Source organism: Rhea americana, unplaced genomic scaffold (assembly GCF_003343005.1).
Source record: "Rhea americana isolate MKP2758 unplaced genomic scaffold, rheAme1 scaffold_117, whole genome shotgun sequence".
Taxonomy (NCBI): Eukaryota; Metazoa; Chordata; class Aves; order Rheiformes; family Rheidae; genus Rhea; species Rhea americana.
In genome coordinates, this window is record NW_028185228.1 from 328,379 (window position 1) to 348,552 (window position 20,174).

The window sequence follows — 20,174 nt, forward strand, 5'->3', positions numbered from 1 at the left end:
CAGGACTCTCTGAAGTGCTATCAGCTCCTCCTCAGTATATGACTCCTGACTGTTTACAGTCTAAATATCACTCTTTTCTTCTGGGTACACCGCAACCCAGTGAATGTGACTTTGCCCCCAGGAACAGTCAGCGATAARGACTCTGCTAGTCTTGTACCTTTGGATTCTGGAGTCGTGATATTGGCTTCTGCAGGTGGTCCAGCACCAGCCTCATTCACTGCTACAATACTGAACCTACAGGAAATAAATAAGCAAATAAAWTTTTTTGTTTGGGGTTATCTTTTGAAACACTGCCTGAAAAATGTATTATCTTTTTCAGAACTACAACACTTTTGGAGAAGTACTCTTCCTATTCCTCCTTTTGGAAACCATGTACTTAAATAAAATGTTCTGGGAAACTTACAACAAAAATAGAACCAACCATCTGAACCATCTGAATTGCCTGAATTCGAAAGATGGGGCAGCAACAACATCTGGTAAAGCAAAATGCCAAATGGGGCCTCAGATTCAGAAGGGCAACCYAGTTACACTTGAAATGAAGGTGTGCATTTACTTGTGCAAGTAGAATGCAGCCTTTTGTGTTCAATAAAAAAGATAGGAATTTTCCAGATGCATAAAGGACCAGAGAGGGTTGCTCTATCACTCCTTGAATACACTGAAAACATGCCATGCAAGCTTAAAAAAGAAAGCTTCTGCAAAGAAAATCCAGCTCCCTGGCTCTATATCAAATTGCTTTTCCCTCCTCCCAATTTTAATTATCCCAAATGAGATGGCTGTTTATGTGGAAATAACTCCATCATCTGAATGTAGATRCCCTTGGTTTTGGCAACAACATAAGTAGGGAGAGAATTTTGTGCTCAAGAAGTGGAATTTGGGCATGCRCTGTACAATCCAGGCAGGAGCTGCTACTGACACACTTGGTTACTTCTTTTCGTACCTGTAAGTGTTGTTTGGAAAGGTGGAGTAGAACTGAAAGCTATGCCCCCTTGATGCTCTCAGCAGTTCATGATTTTTGCTGGTCAAGAGCAAGTTATATCCAACAATCAATCCATTGGGAAAAAGTGGTGGAGACCAACTAACTTCAACAGTGTTAGGACTTGAACTCTGAATATCTTTAATGATAGGAGCTGTAGTAGGAGCTGCAAAAGAAAGAAGTAACTGAATCAGGAATGCCATTTAAGATATTAATTGTTTTTCATTTTTAAATTCATGTCTATTCATTCATACTAATAAATATGATCAGGGATAGTAGTAATTCATACRTATTATATAAGCTGTTGAGAAGTTAGACATTAGGACCAGGACTGTTTCTAGATGATCATTCAAAACAGCTAGACTCCTTGCACATTGCAAAAGGCAAATAATTCCCACTTCGGGTGTGTAACCTTTCAACTCTTCACTCCCAAATGTATGCCTCACTCTGCTACATGTGAGAGAGGGCACAACAGGCATAGTCTAGCCTGTGAGTCACTACCCTCTGTATCGAGTGTGGTGGTCAGTGCTGCATCCTTACATTTTCACTGAAGCTTATTTGGCACCTATACAGTGACCTTCCTGTAGAAGGAAATAAAAAGACAGACCTAGCCTCACAAGACGGTTCTTGATTTCTCACACAGCTAGGATCCCTACTATAATATACATGGAAGACTGCTGGGAGCCAAGTCTTCAGCCTCCATAGACCTTCCCCTGTATTGTATTCCCTGGTCAGATGGGTTTATCACAGTCCATGAAGTACAAACCCTGAAGTTTTATTCATTCCTTCAACCTTCAATCCTGATAGCTTGTTTTTCTTTATTTTCCTGAGCAGAAGATGCAAGATGAAAATGAAAAAAGTACGTATTTTCTCTAGGGTTATGGAACAAAGCTTTAGTAATTATTTCAGTATTAATCTCAGTGAAGCTGGAAAACAGAAAGATTGGAAAGCTGGAGAATATGGATGATTTCAAAGGGATTATGTTCACTATGCCATGGAACACAAAGTTGTGACACCTTCCCTAGTGCCTTATTGGAGTGCACATCTAGTTTTTAAAATGAAACTGTGCACGTATCACCAACAGGAAGGAATTTGTATCYTGACAATAACTTCTGTGCAAGATTCCTGATTGGAAACCATTTCTTATCTCAGTTCTATGAAATGTTGATCATAATCATGATGTCACATATTTTCCRTAAGACAATAAAGTACCAGGAAATTATATTAAAATTGGGCTTTTTTTCCCATGATAAGAATACTGCCACCTTTTCCTCTTTCTCATCATAATGTCTTGATTAAGGAACATTGTTTATAAGTCTTTTTTGTCTCTCATAACAGGGTGCTGGGAGTTTCCTATCTTTCTGTTGTAGATCTACAGATTTTAAAGTGTAAGCATATTAATAGACATGTCATAATCAACATTTCAGCAACAGTTAACCTCCATGGATGTTTGGGAAAAAATGTGTGTATTCTACTCAAAGAGTTCATGTGTATAATTATGCATAAAAGTATACAATGTGCTCTCACGATTTTGACCGTGTACTTTTCTGGGTATGTGTTTAAAACTAAAAGAAGGAAACAGTCCTAAATCTTTTAGCCCAAATAAAAGAACCTGTAGTATTTTAGTTCAGTCTTCTGTAGCTACCAAGCAGACAACATACATATGCTTCTGAAGATTAAGCCTCAGTGTTTTCTATTAAACAAACAAGGAAACCTAAGTGTTTCTGACAGGGTCTTGAAAGATGTTACTAATAGCGCAGTTCGTTACCTCCAAAAGCATGTGTCCGATAACTGGGACTCGATGGAGAATGGAGCTGCAGCTGAGATGTGATGATCCAAACCACTCGAAACACGTATTCTGTGAAGGCTTGAAGGTCTTTGACTGCATATGAAGTTTCAGATACTACCTAGACCAATGCAGACATACAGTCATTTTCTTCCTCCATTCTGTTATGTAAGGTGTTATCAGACTAAACAGCTCTGGTACAACAACATACATATTTAGGGATATTAAAGCTCAGCATCCTAAATTTAAATAGGAAGAAATTCTGGGAGATATTTTCACCACAGACATTGACTTTTCTTTGCTTCAGAATCTTTTCCCTTCTCTTTTCTTCAGAACAAAGCATGAAATCTAAATGATGATTGGATGGATGAAAGGATGAATAATAGTAAATTTGAAGGATAAGGCAAAAAAGCAAAAATAATAATACATTACAGGCAATGTCTTTTAAGCTTTTGATACGTATACTAAAGATTTAAGATTCAAAGGCTTCTGGATAGCATGATATATGTATGTCTTGAAGTCATCACTCTCCMTTATTTCAACAATAGTTGATTCTAAAGAACTTCCTACTTAGCAAATGATCTTTAACTGTGATTTTTTGACTCTAACTTGCCATGCTCCATAAACTGGTGTGACAGATACAATGGTGAGATAACAGGCAAACAGCTGACACAATAAAAAAACATCATGACCATACAGAACGACGACCCGTCTGCCCAAGTACTGTGTCTTTGACGAGAACCAAAAGTAGATCTCCAGGGAAAAAATATAAGAATGAAGAAARCCTACAGGAATATTTCTCCAGAATACTTTCAGTCTTAGCTTTTTAAGAGCATGGATCAACAGGTAACAGCAGCAATGTTTATGTTTAGTAGGACTGAGGGTGGGGTGCCAATAATTTGTCCAGTCACTTTTTGAACTCCTTAGAATTTTAACTTCTATGTATGTCAGGATGCAACTGAATACCTTAACTACACATTCTGTGAGGAAATACCTCTGTCTGCATGTTTTGAACCTGCTTGCTTCTATCARGGTCCCTACTTCTTACACTGGAAAAGACAGGAAATAATTGTCCACTTCTCAGCTTCTCCATGCTACTCGTGATTTYATAAACCTCTGCCATGTGCCTAACACAATACCCGTTTTTTGTCTAACATAAAGCAAAGAGCAGAGACAACAAATACAGCCAGCGCACTACAAGTACACAAACAATCCTAATACATTTCACCTTTCTTAGCCAACTGTTACAAAAAAGATAAAGGAACCAGTTCATTCACATTCAGCCACTTCTGCTTCAAATTCTGTTCTTTACTCTCTTCCCTCTCATCTTTTTAGATATGATTGCACTTTGTTAATAATTGTCATTATTTTCCAATGAAACAGGACTGTAATATAAATAAAACTGAGACCATTTCCTTGCAAAGCAAAGGTGATTTCYCTTCTTTACCTCTGTGTACCTCCAGTCTCCAGGGAGCTGGCTGAACTTCCACTGAATGATATATTTYACCCCAGAGATGTTAGCTGGTTTCCATCCTAATGTCACATTGTGGCTTCCAATGATAGATGCAAACGGTGCTCTAGGCTTGTTCAAATAGTCTAGAGAGAAAATACAATAATGTGTTAATGGTGAAAACACGTTACCTTACTCCTTAGAGCTGTGAAGCCAATAAAAATACAGAAAAGAGTATGTTCAAAATGTTGTAGAATAAATCTCAAGAAACAAGTCAAACACATAGGTCTGATAAGCAATCCAGCTAATAAATGTGACCATAGCTCTGCACTTGGGTAAGTGCCCCTTTAGTCATAGGTACTTAGTAGATTTTTAATGAGTAGAAAACTAGAGAAGGTATGAGAGATTTCTGAAGACAAGATTTGCAAAAAACCTATTTCAATAGCACTGTATTGCCCTAATTTTTCCCACGTAAGTCATAGAAGCTTTAGTCRGTGGTTGCAACAGAAGCAGTCAGATCAAAGAGGAGTGCTCTACAAAGCACCWTCTTAAACAGTTCAAGTTGGATTCAGAAGGTCACATGTTCACCGGGGTGGGGGGAGAACAGTTTTACTGTAAGACGGTTAATTTCATTATATTTGCCAAAAGGAAAAAAGGGGAGAGTGGTAATTTTTTGATGAACTAAAAAAAAGATAAGACATTCCTGATTTTTTTCAAATAAATCCAGGTAGTGGAGCAAAAGTATACTCTCAAAACTGAACACATCAAACTGTGAATCAGACTCAGCAGTATATTTAGACTTACTCTGTACTTCAACACCGTATGCATCTTCTGCACGGCTACAGCCAAACTTGCAGGAAACTCTCTGTTTAGGATACAGAACTCACTGGTTAGGTTTGAGTAAATGTGGTCTCCTACTAGATGTATGAAGACACTTTTTGAATACATACCAATCCTGTGCAAATGATTATGTTCATTCTAAAAAAATAACAGAATCACAAAACTCACTTCAAACATTCCACCAATTTCAGCAGGCACTAAATTAAGGTCTTTGTTATCCCCTTRTGGAAGGGGCAAACATGAGGTAATCAAAGTTGGGAATAGACTTCTATGATAACCACAGAGTTTGGAAAAAATGTTTTTTTTAACTTGATAATGATATAGTCTATATGTTGGGTTTCACTCTTTCCCACTTTGAATATCTCCTATGAACGTACTTCCCATGAATTTTCAAATTGTTGCAAAAAGTACTTTTTCAGAGCAGCTCTGACCAACTCACACTCCCTTGGAGAAGTTACTCTCAGCCTACAGGCTGCAATTATAACAAAACCCCAGAGCAGGGACTTCTCCACCTTTGCATCCTAATAATTCAAAGAATATTCAGTTTAGGGAGGGAAGACACATAGTGTTACCTTGCCTTATAGATGAAAAACTAAAGAAGAGGTGGAAACGTTTTACAAGAAGGATCCTAGTAGCTTAAAAATAACTTATAAGACTGAGTCTCCTGAACGCCTATACAAAAGCAAAGGTTTCAGCTTTTTGTAGACAAGCATTTTATTTGGGCTCATTTATTCTGTGAGTTGATTTGGTCTATAAAACTTGAAGTTCGTGTCATAGAGCAGCCACCTTTCAAGTGATAATTAACCTTTAGATCATTCAGAGGCAATTCATTATATTAAGTGGTTGGATTTTTTTTGATTGCTCTCTTCCTTTGATTCTAGGAGACACACTTCCAGCACCCTACGGAAACTGGTAAGACAAGTTTTTCCAAACAATTCACTCACGGATGCAGCTGAGATTAATATATTTATAAACTAGTTTATAAGTATATTCCGACATATATTATCTCAAATCCAGACAACAAGTGCCAAGTGCAAGCATTTAAAGAATTTTTCCATATGTTTTCATACCTAGAGGAATAAAACATCAAGTAAATACAACAAATACAATAAAACAAGTAAATACAATAAAACAATAAGTAAAATATCATAAATAACAACAAACAAGAAGAACAAAACAACAATAYCATGATACTAAGTAGGCAAAGGTTTGGGTATTAGCAGATATCAGTTATCAGCTATAAATTGGAGCTTTCCTTTACATCCAAGAAATGTCTATTTTGTAGAGGGTGGTGTCCTCAGAGCTACATGCTGACTCATAGCACTTTCAGCTCCTTTCGATACAATCATTTTCCAACCATTCATCTTCTTTTCAAGTTTTTCTTTCTCCTTCTGATCTTTGTCAGAGCCCTAAATCCAATTTTTGCTTGAAGAAAGAGGATTATTGAAACTCCTACCCTTAGAAATTTTGAGAGAAATTTGCCATCTGCTGTCCCTGAAAACAATAAATCCTCATATATTCTCCATCCGTAAGAACTGCCCCTTTATAAGCCAGCTTCTGATGCCCTTTCTCCTGAATGTTCCCACTGAAATCAGTGGCATGCCTCTCTTTCTAGAAGAGAGACAATATTCAACAGAAGTAATACTACCAGACTTGAGTACCAAGGTATAGTTCCACTATAGTGCTGAGCCAATACAAAGAAGTCCCACTCTGATGTCTCCTCCTCTCCCCTGCAGATTGCTATGACCTCTGCATGCACTGCTCTGGTGCTCGCCTGACCACATAGGAAGACAGTTCAGCCACCTGATCCAGCAGAAAGATAATCCAGCAAAAAAACCCTTGCAGGGTCAGTGAGTTGAACTAACATATTGTGCAGCCAGAAGGGGAAGGGGGAAAAAAAATCAAACTAATTCCTTGTTGCTACAAAGTAAGTTGATTATTCCTTGGATTGTTCCTGCTCTCCAAAATAAATAGTGAATTTTAAAACCATTGTCATGTTCAGAATTTCACAGATTAAAAAGCAATCAAAAAGAAAAAAAAATCAATCCTTTTCATCAAGTTTTCCAGCCTCCCAATATGCTTGTGTTGTACTTGGGATTCTCTCCAGCTCCTCCATCTCCAACTTGAAGCGTGTAGACCCCATTAGAGACAGTTTTCGTACTGAGGTCTCAACAGTCCCAACCAGAATCCTGCAATCATCTCATCACCGTCCTGTCCTACACACCATGTTCAYGTTAAGAGATCCCAGAAAGGCACTGTCTTTTTAGCAGCAGCACTTTGTTGACTCGTGCTTATCACTCTAAATGCCAGTCCATCTGCAGCACAGATGGACCAGGCACTCCSCATTTTGCCTTGCACATTTTTAGGTCCCTTTTTAAGGGCAACACATTGGTCCTTATTGAATTGCATTTTACTTATTTCAGACCCTTTCTCCAATCAAAAGAAATGTTTTSTATTCTAGTCTAGCTCCCACTCCTCCCCAGGCTGGTGTCATATCAGACTTAATAAGCATTCTCTCTGGTTTATTGTTCATGTTATTAATGAAAAATTGAATAGGACAAACCTCTTGTGAGAGCCTAGAAAATAGTTTAAATGAATATGTGCTATGTTCCATACTGGTATGATCAGAATGCTTTGTTTAAGGCAATAATATTTTTATATAGCAGTCTTCAATGCCAACATGTCCTTAGTCACCATGCTAGAAAGAAACGATTATATATTCAAATACTTTTCTCATTCTTCAGTTTTACAGAGTGCAAAATAGTTAGAGACTTAGATTCATGAATTTGTGTGTCTACATTATGTTTCTTATCACTGTATGAGCATTGTAAGTGAACCTTTTYTTAAAAAAAATTATTTTTAAGTTTGTATTGATCTGATGGCACCTAACTTACCTCACATTCTCTGGTATATGTCTTGTTCTGCCAACATACAAATTGAAAAAACACAGGATTAGCATAAATACAGAGTATTTCAAACAGATAATATCAATAACTTACAAATTTCTTACAGTGAAAGGTACACTATGAAACTTTAACACTGGTAAATAATGAAAGAAGAAAAACCCACACCTGAAAAATCTCAAAGTCAGCACAAAAATGATGCCAAGGCTGATGAGCTTCAGTTGTTCAAGAAAAAGATTCAGAAAAAGAGCAGTTTAAAAACTTCCATGGCAGTTGTTCCAAATCTGTGCTAATTCATCTGGTTTGGTTAAAGCAAGAAATCRATCTAGTAAAATGCAGATGTAAATGCAGCACATGCCTTAAGTTTGAGATAGGCCCTAGAAAGGCAAAATCCTGAAAAGTACTAGATTGCCTCAGAATCTGGATGAGAGCTTGAGCTTAATGAACTCTTAAGCATCTCCACAATTTGACAAACAGAACAAAAGTTTTCAAAGTTACAGGTAACTCCTATAGCAAGGATTATGAGTTTCCAAATAGAGAAATTATACACGCACTGGGGAAGGGGGGGGGGAAGACATTACCTCTTTTATCATAGAAACATTGGTCTGCTTACATTTTGCACGCCTACCCTCGGATAATGTAATTGATGGATTCGAGGCAAGTGCTGTGAAACCACAACCAAGGCAATACTCACACACYGCAGTGGGCAGTTGTCTTGCACCGTTGCATTCCAAAAGTGACATCCTTCTGTGCACTGCAAAGAAAGAAGGTGACTTTCAAGATTTGAAAAGGACTTTAAAAACCATACTTTTAAAGAGCAAGAATGCTTTATTGTTAAGGGTATGAGGATTATATTTAGAGAACCTGAATTCAGTTTCCCTTTGAGTATGACCAAGTAATTTATTTTCTCCATGCCCTGATTCCCTATAAAACTGCATATATATATATATATATATATATAGTATATGTAAACTGTCTGTATATGTTTTTATTTATATAGCTTTTATTATATATATATACATATATATATATAAAAAAGCACAAATTTGGGATTTGGGACCTCTGGAGATCATCTAGTCCAACACCCCATGGAGTAGCAGAAAAAAAAATCTTTCTTAGAGCTTGCTTTATGCAAAATAGTAGATGCTCAAATATACTTCTGGCTCCAATAAAGACTGATATCATCTGTACTGAGAAGACTGAAAGATGCCTAAGAGGCCTGTTACTATCACCTGGGGAGAACACTTATGTTTACACAGGCCTTGACACTGGGCTTATGCGAAGCCCCAGGCGCAGAAGATCTGGCTAAGCCAATCCTTGCGCCACCCTTGCYCTGGGAATGAGGCACCCAGCCGGCCGTGATGCGTGCGCCCAATGCTCCATCTCTCCCTAACTAAACTGTATTTTACCACTTGTTCCCTGGGGGGAAGTTACAAATTTGCAAATGTAAAATTCTGTATGATGCATGGCCAAGTACAGCCAAAAGCCATTTGTCCAAGCTCCAYACTCTCCAACAGGCACAGCATAGGCTTTAAAACCAGGAGATTTAGAAGATGTAATATATATCATGTGCTTTGTATTTGCTGTTAAACATTTCTTGCTYGTTCTGTCCTTTTCTTAAAGGTCATATGCTTTTATCTTTTAAAACRGAAGCTGGAATGAATAACCAGAAGCAGGGAGTTCTGACATTAAATATTGCAAAGTTTCATGAAAAAGAAAAAAAAAARRAAAAAAAAAGACTTGATAATGCTGAGCAAACATTCACAATAACCTAAAGAGGCAAGCTGATGTTGCTATGTATTGTCATGACAACATAGCCTTTTATGGTCCCAGGATCATAAATTACCCAACCTCGCTAGATACCAGCTGCTGAGAGGCTGCTTCCCACTAGTCTCTGTGGAAAATATCGATGAATTCTCCACAGCTCTTCAAAGAATATGTATAACTACCAGCGTGAATTGCATTTGAAAACTGAGCTGCTAGAACATCAGCTAAAGTTCTTACAAGAATGCTTCTATGGAAAGGTCAAGTTAAGCTAAAGAGCCTCCCTCTACAGAGACAAATATTTGAAATCCTACAGAACTCTAAAACAAAGTTTCAACAGTTGTCATTTTGTGTTTCCTCCCATCAAATCCATGAGAAAACAAAATAAGCAATACTTCCTTGTACAAGGCCAGCCAAATACAACAGAGTTCATGATTTGCATTTTTGGAGGGAACGCTGGGTTTGACCCATTTTCTCAAAAATGACTGGACCGTGMATTTTGTAGATCAGAGATCTCAACAGGACTCACAGACACCAACTCTCYATTACCCAAGGCTTTCTTTAAACAAAGAAGGGAGTTGTCTATTCAATAATTTGAACCAAATCTAATCATGCTACTTAATGACTTATGCCAGACAGAGAACTGTACACATTTACAAGAAGTTTTTGACAATATGATCATTGTACCCAGGTTATTCAAATAGCAGTGACATAAACTACCGGTAATTAACAAAGCAAATCATTACTCACCGCCCCAGTGATGTCACTGACATTGCAAAGATTATTAATTCCAAGTTCTCCTTCCTGTAAGAGAAATATTTACATTTTTACAATAACAAAATGTTTTCCCAAAATTCTTTGATTAAAATATACTAAAACATTAGCTCCTTGTATAACAAATTTTCCTTGGTTAATGTTTCTTCATATGAAGGAATATATTAGTGACACACCAGTAGCTTCTTACTTGAGACTAAWTTGAGAGTACCATCAAAACAAAGAAGTTCACAGAATCAACTGGTGCTAATTAAATTATCTCAGGTAGGAATTTAGCCCTAATCTCCTGATTATGCTTCACTAATCACGAATGCTTCATAAATATATTGGGCATAAATAACAAAGCAAAGTGGTCTGACCTCTTGGGAGCAGAAAGATTTTCCTTTAAGCTAAATGCCTTTTGTCTGGCCTCCTTTTGAAGGGGATTTATGCAGCCATATGGTGACCCTGCCGCCTTCTCTTGCCAAAAGTACTTTAGAGCAAAGGTGCCTATTCTTTCACAACATCATTCAAAGGGTGTAAAACCGATCACCTCCTGTGAAGTGCAAATGCTTTGGGGATATATCTAGCAGCCCCCAAGGAGCTGGATGTTAGGTCTTAAGTTTGGTCCTGCAAGCAGGTAAGAACGTACTTAACAAGACAACTCTCAGGAAGAAATCTTCAGCATAACGTGACAACAGTTAAGAACCCCCAGCTTCATGCAAAATGTCACAAAGCAAACGCAAGCACACAAGTACATTTGGAGGAGAAAAATGAGATTTACAACTCTCAGGCTCCGAGATTATCTTTTCCTCATGTTCACTGAACATGACTACCATTTGCCTGTCTTTCAAAGCTGATAGGAAGAGCAAACTGCTTCTTCTTCTGAATTAATTTAAGCTTAAATCAAAGAATCCCCTTTAAAGCCATCATTGCGTGCGAGGCTCCAATCAARGATGGCAATTAGCTCTTTCACTGGTGCCAGATTTGACTGTGGCTCTGAAGCAGTTTTAAAGGAACTGTCAGACAAATATCTGAAAAAAATAGAGCAAGTGAGAGTCCTTTGCAGCAGTTTTACAGAGCTAATTAGCCCCAGGGCACAAAATGTCCTTTTCACAGAGCAAAGGTACATGGTCTTCTAGACAACATCAACATCTAGGGCAAATAGAAACAAGCAGGTAACTTCTGAAAGTCTGAAACAGAATTACTGTTTGGATTTTAGAGTTTTTGCTTATCTTTGTTATGCATCAGTAGAAGGAAGAATAATGAATTCCACTCCACTACTCAAAGGAACACTAAGAAAGCATAACATCAAGGCTTTAGCAGCTTACTTTCCTTCTTAAAGATATAGCCACAATTAAAAACATGGACAATTTAAAAGAGAAGCTGGAACCAGTCCAGGATATTTATGCAAGCCACAGATCCCTCCCCAATTTCTTATAGTTTTCCTATTTTTACATAAGAAAAGTGGTAGACTAGACAGCCACAATTAAAGTGAATATACTGGAAGGACAAAGGGCTTCCCCCTCCATCATCCAGTAATTTCAGCAACTATTGGAATAGAAGGCACAAAATAAAAACCTTGCAGTCTGATGAATGTGGTTTTTTTCCCCTTACAGGGTGCTCTACAAATTCAAATGTAAAAYGTAACTTCTCAAGCTCTGCTATTACTCAAATACATTTTTTAAAAACAATTTCAAAAATATTATTTGTAAAGGAAAATTCTGATAGAGCTAACAACCACCTACATTCCAAAAATTACGTATAGTTTTTTTTTAAAAAACTTACCAGGTTGCTTGTACAGAGGTTTTGACAATTTTTTGAGAAAGTACAGTACACTGCAGAAATCCATACATAGTGAAAAACAGCAAGTCTGTTTAGCAGGAGATTCCACAGGCAAATRTTCCTCATAACTTAAACAAGTTCATCTGGCAGCCTGATACTTTCCTTGATTCAGCCATACAAATTCCTTTAAGTCTAGATGGCGGAGACCCAACCGTGAAATATCTACATTTCAATTTATTAAATATTTTTTAAATCCTTGTGTACAGTCCATTCCTTCTATAACTTTTCAGCTTCCTGGAGCACTTGTCTTGAAATTACGCAACATCTATTTCATAGTTTCTTATTAAACCACTGGAACAAAAGAGGCGACCAATGRAAATCAGTGTATCTCCTTACATAAATGTCATTAACATGAAGAGGAAACTAAGCAAAATGTTTTTAATCAGGTGCTGCAAATAGTAAAAAAGAAAGAGTGGGAGAAACCTGGCCCAAACTTCATTTCTRCTATGATTCATTTCTGCTATTTCCAAATATTCAAGTGGTTACAGCTGAGAAAGTCTATTTATGATGAAGAATAGCTTTGTTAGAACACCCATAGCTAGAATCCATACAATTCAGCACAGAAATGTTGATTCTATTTTTAATGACCATTTCAATGTTTTTCCAAATGTTCCACATCAACAGCAAAACACCGCTCAAAGCAGACCCCTCTTTACCTCCTGAGGCACTGTAGAAACCAACCAGGGCCAATTTACAAGGGAGTCTCTATATGACCAGGTAAAATTGTACTAGCAACTTTGTGCCCATACCATGGAAGAAAACRAAGACAAGAGATAAATAATAAATCTGATTCAGAGAGAGAAGAAAAGTCCTAAATATACTGAAGCTGAAGATTCATATTAAAGAGGTCGRTGGCAATACAAGTTTAAGATAGATCCAGCTCCTTTCAACCCCTCTRTGGTGCTTCTCCTCTGTCGTACTGGCAGAGTTCATTCTGTGAACAGGATCAGGAAACTGATCCAACTTATATAAATATATATACATACATAAAAGAAATATATGTAAGTGCAAAAATAAYATAGCATTTCAATGATCAGTTTAAGTTGCTCTTTACTGCAACTTAAAAAGGAGGCTTGCTTTCCCCCATACCTAAATAATCCATCACCTTCCCAAGCCCCACTCTCCGGGAGAGCAAACATTCATGTGGCCGTGCGATGAACCAGGGTGAGAATTTGGTTAATACCAACCCCATAACAACAGAAACAAATCAGYCGGCATAAGCCAGTGCTTATTTCTCTAATTCAGGCCATGGCGTGGCCCCACGTGCTGCTGTGCAAGCGCATGGTAGATGAAAGGATCTGACAGCCCAGAGGCAGGAGCAAAGGTTGATCTGGGCTGGGGAGAGCTGATTGATACTGCTGAGCACATGGCACCAGGTGGCCTGAGGAAGGAAGGGCTTTGTGGAACAGGTTCCTTCCTTTCCTTCCATGTTTGGGGGCCTCCTTGTGTATCGTTTTAGCCTCCTTGCTGTTGCTTGAAAGAGCTCCTAGGTGAGAGTGACTGTGAGCTACCTCAGCAAAGGAGAGTTACTGCCCTTTCCACTTGTCATCATYCCAGGACGACACTGCCCTCTCCAACCCACCAGCAAGCTCAAGAGGGAACTCATTAGCTCCAGACAAAATGAGACAGGTTAGTCTGACTGCTTAAATAGTAGCTCTTTGGTAATTCAGCTCAATTTGGCTGAAGAAAGAGCTCACAGGAGCAACAAAACAAAAGGRAACCAGTGACAGGCAGCTGTAGTCTGGGATTTCTTCCAAAGGCAGAGCAGTCTGTGCTTTAGATCTCCAGATCAATTCTAGGACCCTCACGATTTGGTCACTGTGGCTAGTAAATGTGCCCAGGCCCATAACCTGGCACACAGGCCAGGTAGCATGGAATAGCTCACATCTTCACTTGAAGACTCTCTTGTACTCCAAAAGAAGATGGCCACAACCAAAACACCTTTGGAGAATGGTCCCTGGCTTTTACTAGCCCCCAAATTGTTCCTATAAATTGTTTGGGATAGTGATGACGTGGATAAAAACCATGCCAAGGACCTTTCTAATAATTACTATTGATCTGTGTGGTCACTCAAAACCTATTGATTAGGAATAGTAGCTTGCACCGCTTTGATTTACTAGTTTAGATGTACCCTGGATAAACATATATGGCTATGTTCAAATCTTTTTTTTWAAAAAAAGAAATATTTTGAAATTTCTTTTAGTTATTCAGTACCTTTTTTTATACAGAAATTTATTGGTTATCTCCATTATTCATTCTAGGGTAACACGAAGGACACCATTTTGCTATATCTGCACAAACTCTGAAAAAGTGTACAGTGTAGGAGCAGCCAAACCACAGCTTGCTGCTCCCAAGCCCTATTTTAGCACTGTTTGCCCAATACCCCATCCTCCATGGCAGGGAGTGGAAGGAGACACAGTATCAKACACATGCCTGTGTCAGGTGCCCTTGAGGACAGCTGGTGACTGTGCTCTTAGACTACCGAGGGTCGCACTGTGCTGGATACACCACTGAGCTTGGGCCTCCACTCCATAAAGTTATGTTGAAGGCACAGCTGGTGGCAGATCACCAGTCACACCCAACAGCCACATCCGATGTGTGGCATCGCAGAGAAGAGACTCTACAGCACAAGTGTTTGCGATGGGACAGGTAGGTCACTCTAGCTTCTACTGCCTCGCTGGAGGAAAAAAGACAGTAAAGGTCTGACGCTGCAAACACTTCACAGGCCTAAGGTTATAAATGTCCACGATATTAGGAGCCTGGAGTGGGTGCAGACAGRGCTTGAGAAGGCTTGGCTGAGAGGAAGAATAAGGCTGGGATACAGGAGGATGTTGTTTGGGGATGTACAGGGAGGAGCAGTAGGAATGGGGGAACAGSAGGGATCAAGTTAAGATCCTTGCGAGGAATGCAATCAAGGCATGGCTAAAGGGCTGAAGAAGAGGAAGCTGGTCAGCCATATAAAAATATTGACATTTGGCACTTAAGGGAAGGAAATTTGGCTACTATATTGAATACTGTGTATGCCAACTTGTCTATGAAACAAAACTTCAGCTGTGTTAGGGATCAGTACAGACTATTTCAGGTCTAGAGGAGTTAAAGGAGAGCGTACATTTGTTGCAATCAAATACATATAACTAAYATTTTCTTGGTAATTGGAAAGATTTGTCATTACTGACGCTGAAAATCTTGTGTGAGAGCATTTGCATATTTATATATGGGTACTAAACATACATACCTTGCACAAATGGGATCTTGTCCTTGAGCAGAACTTCTAACCATTACTGCAATACAGATAGTTAATGAAACAATAATATTAAAGACATTATTCAAAAGAACAGCTTAAGAACCAGAATTTTTTTTTTTTTAAGAGTTCAAACACTATTTTCCACCAGGTGTCACTGTAACATGCCATAAACCACGATCTTTGAAGGAAAAAAAAAAAAAGCATTGAAATTACTCCTTCCCTTATGTTTTTTTCTAACATAGTGGCCAAACAACAGTAGTAGTCGTCTGAGCCTCTGGATTTGTCACCTAAATATCAAGAACTGCCTTCAGGGAGAGAGTATTTATGGGCTTTAGAAACTGAACTTTAAAAGGAGGGTTTGTAAAATCTTTGAATGGCAGAATATTAACTCATTTGTTATTTTTAAGGTCATCTCTTCCATCAAACTCAAAACTAGAGATTCAAACTCTGAGACTTGTAGCACAAGAGTCACTGCTTGAGGCTACTGCACTACTTGCAGCACATCATCTCCTTCATCCTTACGACCAGTGTTAGGAGAGAAAATTCTAGGATCTGTGAAGGAGAAGATTGTGAATGAGCAGCAAAATAACAGTACAGTGACTACCAGAGAAAGGCAAATTCTGTTACACTTCCCTATTTGAAGAACGCCATATATCAGAGCACCTCTCAAAGAGTGGTTTCATCTTTAAAACGCCCTTGAGGACGATAGACATACGTACAAACGGGTGATCAGCTCCGATAGCTATGAATACGGGCTATTATATCCTGAAGGGAGAAAAACACGCAGTTTTATTGCCAGCAGCACAAGTAACTGACATTTTCTTTACAAGTGGAATTACCAGGATCAGCAAAGACAGCGTGCGTGAGCACACACRTGCATGTTTGTGCATAGGCGCATACGAACGGTATAAGCATATACAGATTAACGATCTCAGAGGAGAGAGCTCTCACCGAGGAAAACACTTGCCCGCCCAGCCCCGAAGCCTCTGCGTCTGACGCGGACTGTCTGCACCCGGTTACGTGGCAATAAAAATTCCTTGAAACTACAACAATATTTGTGGATCCTACCTTTGGGGGGGGGGGAGGGGAGAAGATGGGAGAAGGGAGCGAGGAGGGAAAATCTCAGCTTTTACTTATCAGTGTCCAACTCCTTTGTCTTCCAGGGACAGCCCTGAAAAGATACGCTGATATGAAGCACTTACTAGGCGGTGACAGATTTTCACCCTTTCCCCAAAGATCACGGGTTATTCTCATTTTCCCTCCAGCAACAGGCCCTCATTAGCCTTCAAATTTCTCGGGAAACTACGGGAACAAGAGCTTCCCCCTCTGCCCCTGCCTCCCACCCCTGCTATTTGTTAGTGCAACTGCTCGGGCAGCTGTTTGTCTGGCAAAAACAGCCAACCGGCCAGGGAACGCTTTGCACAAACAGAGGCRAGCGCGCGCAGGAGAAACCCCCTGGAGTCTGGCTCAAGACTTATATCTATCTCTGCAGATTAGCAAAGTGGAGAAGGGGGRAAAAAACAGACTGTTAAACTGGATCAAATTGGAAAGACAGTCATGCACGAGATACTTAGCAAACCCAGTCAGGAGACAGGGATTTGTTYGTATTGATCTGCAGTAATGATGACTGGAGAAATGTCTCGTTAAATGATGTTCAGTGACGGATTTCAGACTGAGCAAATTTGAGCTGTGGAGATTAACAACAGCAAGGGATCTAAAAGCTGGGCCAGGAGAGAAAATATAAGGAGTGCCTAAAGTGTATTCTGGATCTATAAATAGCCAAGCATGTAGTATGACTAGTTACAAAACATTAACTTTAAAAAAATAAAAAATCCTTAATTGTTAAAAAGATCACATCTAAAGGAAGAATATATTGAGCTTACTAAACAATGTTTGTGTAATCACCTTACATGACATCAGGGGAGAAAGAGAGCTGGCACRAAGTGACAATAGAAGAAAAATCATCCATTAAATACACAAAACTTTCTTTCCCCTTTGTATTGCTTTTAAGAGGAGAGGTTGACAAGGCATTTGCAATACTCTTTAGAGATTTGTTCGATTATATTATCTATTAGATATCTTCTGATTGRTATTAATTAATCATGCAGTTTGAAAATTGAAGAAAACTAGATTACAACATGAACAAATATCAGATGGTACTACAGTTTAAGTACAAAATGGCTTAACGCAACCCCTCTGAAGAGGACTGCATGGAAAGGATTTGCAAAGGTTTTTAGAAAGAAACAGAAGGAAGAGAAGATTGCTTACTACAAAGGCAGTGCTTTGAGCATGTAGATCAGTGCATAAGAGGGTATAAAGCCAAGATTAGAAGAAAAAGACAAAAAGAACAGAAGCTGTAATGTAGATTACATGATCTTTGTAGAGATCCTCAGAATGGTGTCTCAGTCTGCATAAACATATCCCATGAAATGCTTCACCTCTAGCACCTCCTGGTTTCTCTTGTACTCCAAGATACCTGAACATTTTATCTCCTGGTAGTCTCATAAAAAGAAATTTCTCAGCCAGTAGCCCAGAGGAGCATCCACTTGCATGGAGTCTGTGACAGCCTGAAAAGCTGCAAATCCCTCAGTGGGGGGGGAGTAGAAGGGGAACAGGGGCTGGATTTGACCATTTAAATCACCTGCTGGAGGAAGAGGGTTGCTAGAGCACAGATTGGATACACCACTCAGTAACTTTTCAGGAGCTATCTGGAGTTTTAGTCCCAGTGCCCCAACACAGGCTTCCAGGGAGAGAGGCCCATAGTGATAAGTAATTCCCTTTCTCCGCAAAAGCAAAGCTGCTGGGAACTGAAAAATTAGTAAAGACAGAGGTGCAAAATAATCTAAATGTTTAAACAAATTTAAACAAGCTTTCCAAAATGTTTTTGAGCCTCCAAAAGACAAAATAGGCTGGTTTCAAATAGCTAGGGAAATGGTAGATCTCTTCTTATTTGGGGGAGAGCATGATCTGATGAGCCAAGCACAGGGCTGACTCTCAAGGTACCCTGGCTGCTGACACTGTGTAGTTGCATAGGATGAGCAAACTTTTGTCTTTATCCCCCCTTCTGGGTTTTGGCTGTAATTTGTAAGCCAGAAACATCCACTATGAAAAATACAGTTGCCTGGAACTACTAACATAAGAAACTCCTGGCGATGGTAATCCAGCAAGTAATGTTCACTTGTGCTTACAGGCCAAAAGGCAAAGGCTTTGGGAAAGCTGGCATTTTGTCCTGACTTGCTGACACATGCAAACACCACAGACAACGGGGCCAGGATCACCTTAGGATCTTACCCTCCAAAGGTTTCCAGACCTTTCCAGAGCACAAATAGCTGCAGCCATTTGAGACACCTCCTTTCCTCACACACCAGCTGTGCCCTGATGGGAGCTGCTGCCACCAAGGATGGGCAGTGCCACCAAGGATGGGCTCAGGGGTCCTGCAACCAGGCAGAGGCCGAGCCATTGCAGAGCTAGAGCCAGCAGTGCTGCAGCATCACCGAGGGCCCCAGCCTTGGGGACAGGGACAGGAAAGTCTGGTAGTGCCCATGGGGCCCTGACAGGGAAGTGCAACACCAGACTGGTGGCACACTAATGCCCTCTGGACCCACAGCTATGTGTTTACTGCCCCTTGTACCAGCATCAATGCACCATTAGCACCCAGCAAGCCAGTCCAGGGTGTCCAGTCAACTCTTTCCTTTGCTGAGGAAATTTCCTGCCAAGCGAGGACAGTTGAGGATAAACATCCAAGCTAAGCCAATATAATACTCCTCTGAAAGAAAGCAGTCCTGCTCCTCTACCCTTGACATTCCAAGCTCCCAGACCTCACTTTTTCTCACCCTACTATAACCACATAACACCCTCCTCCCCCRCTTTACACTACCTCTGATGCTTTTTTTTTTGACCCTTTACTGAGATAATTCAGCTCACTGACACAGCAGAAAGCCATTCACCTTGTCAAGAAAATTTTCTGCTGCCTTGCCAAGTTGAATTGGCTCAATGCATCAGGTGAGTAGCAGGAAGAGGGGAAGGGAGGCCAAGGAACGGGTCCTGTGACCCAGCTGCCTTGAATCTTCACTCTAACAGCTGCTATTGTTACCTAAATTTGGGTTTAAGAATACAGCATTGTCCCTCAGCCAAGACAAGCTGGGGGAGCAGGGCCTGCTGCTCCTRGTGTGTTTGAATGCTGTCTAGCACAATAGAGCAGTGACCTCTCTCTGCATTGCTGTAATGCAAATAATAACAGTTGGCTTTTAATTGTGAGCACAGCTGGACTCCCCAAAGACTTGCAACAACAATGATATGCTTAAAATGTAAGGACAAATACTATGTCAAGGTAAAGCAGCATAAGAGAAAGGAAGCATTAAACAAGGGGTCTCATACTGGTTCATATGTTTATCCTCCTAACATTAAAGATATAAATTGGCTGATGAAAAGTTTGTCACTTTTCCGGTATTGCTCATACATGCAAACACRTGCACACACACCTCTTTTAATGCTGGAAGGAGTCAGTGGGCCTCAATGAAGAAAAGGAATACACTAGAAAGAGAAAAGCTGGAGATCAAAAAAAATTATTTATTTTACAACAAATGACACCGTATATTTCTAAGGAGTTCCTTCCA

General features: G+C 39.6%; 1 protein-coding gene across 1 annotated transcript in view; it reads right to left on the minus strand.

Annotated features, from left to right (window-relative positions):
• Nucleotides 1-12,380, minus strand: part of ROS1 (ROS proto-oncogene 1, receptor tyrosine kinase) — a 75,584-nt gene extending 63,204 nt beyond the window's left edge. Inside the window, exons 1-9 of the mRNA XM_085318376.1 lie at nucleotides 12,258-12,380; nucleotides 10,467-10,520; nucleotides 8,647-8,706; nucleotides 7,944-7,970; nucleotides 5,014-5,074; nucleotides 4,207-4,355; nucleotides 2,742-2,880; nucleotides 938-1,139; nucleotides 158-234 (exon numbers count right to left, since the gene is read on the minus strand). Coding sequence (XP_085174502.1) covers nucleotides 158-234; nucleotides 938-1,139; nucleotides 2,742-2,880; nucleotides 4,207-4,355; nucleotides 5,014-5,074; nucleotides 7,944-7,970; nucleotides 8,647-8,706; nucleotides 10,467-10,520; nucleotides 12,258-12,380 — 892 coding nt within the window. The remainder of the gene's footprint in view (nucleotides 1-157; nucleotides 235-937; nucleotides 1,140-2,741; nucleotides 2,881-4,206; nucleotides 4,356-5,013; nucleotides 5,075-7,943; nucleotides 7,971-8,646; nucleotides 8,707-10,466; nucleotides 10,521-12,257) is intronic.
• Between the last annotated feature and the right edge of the window lie 7,794 nt (nucleotides 12,381-20,174).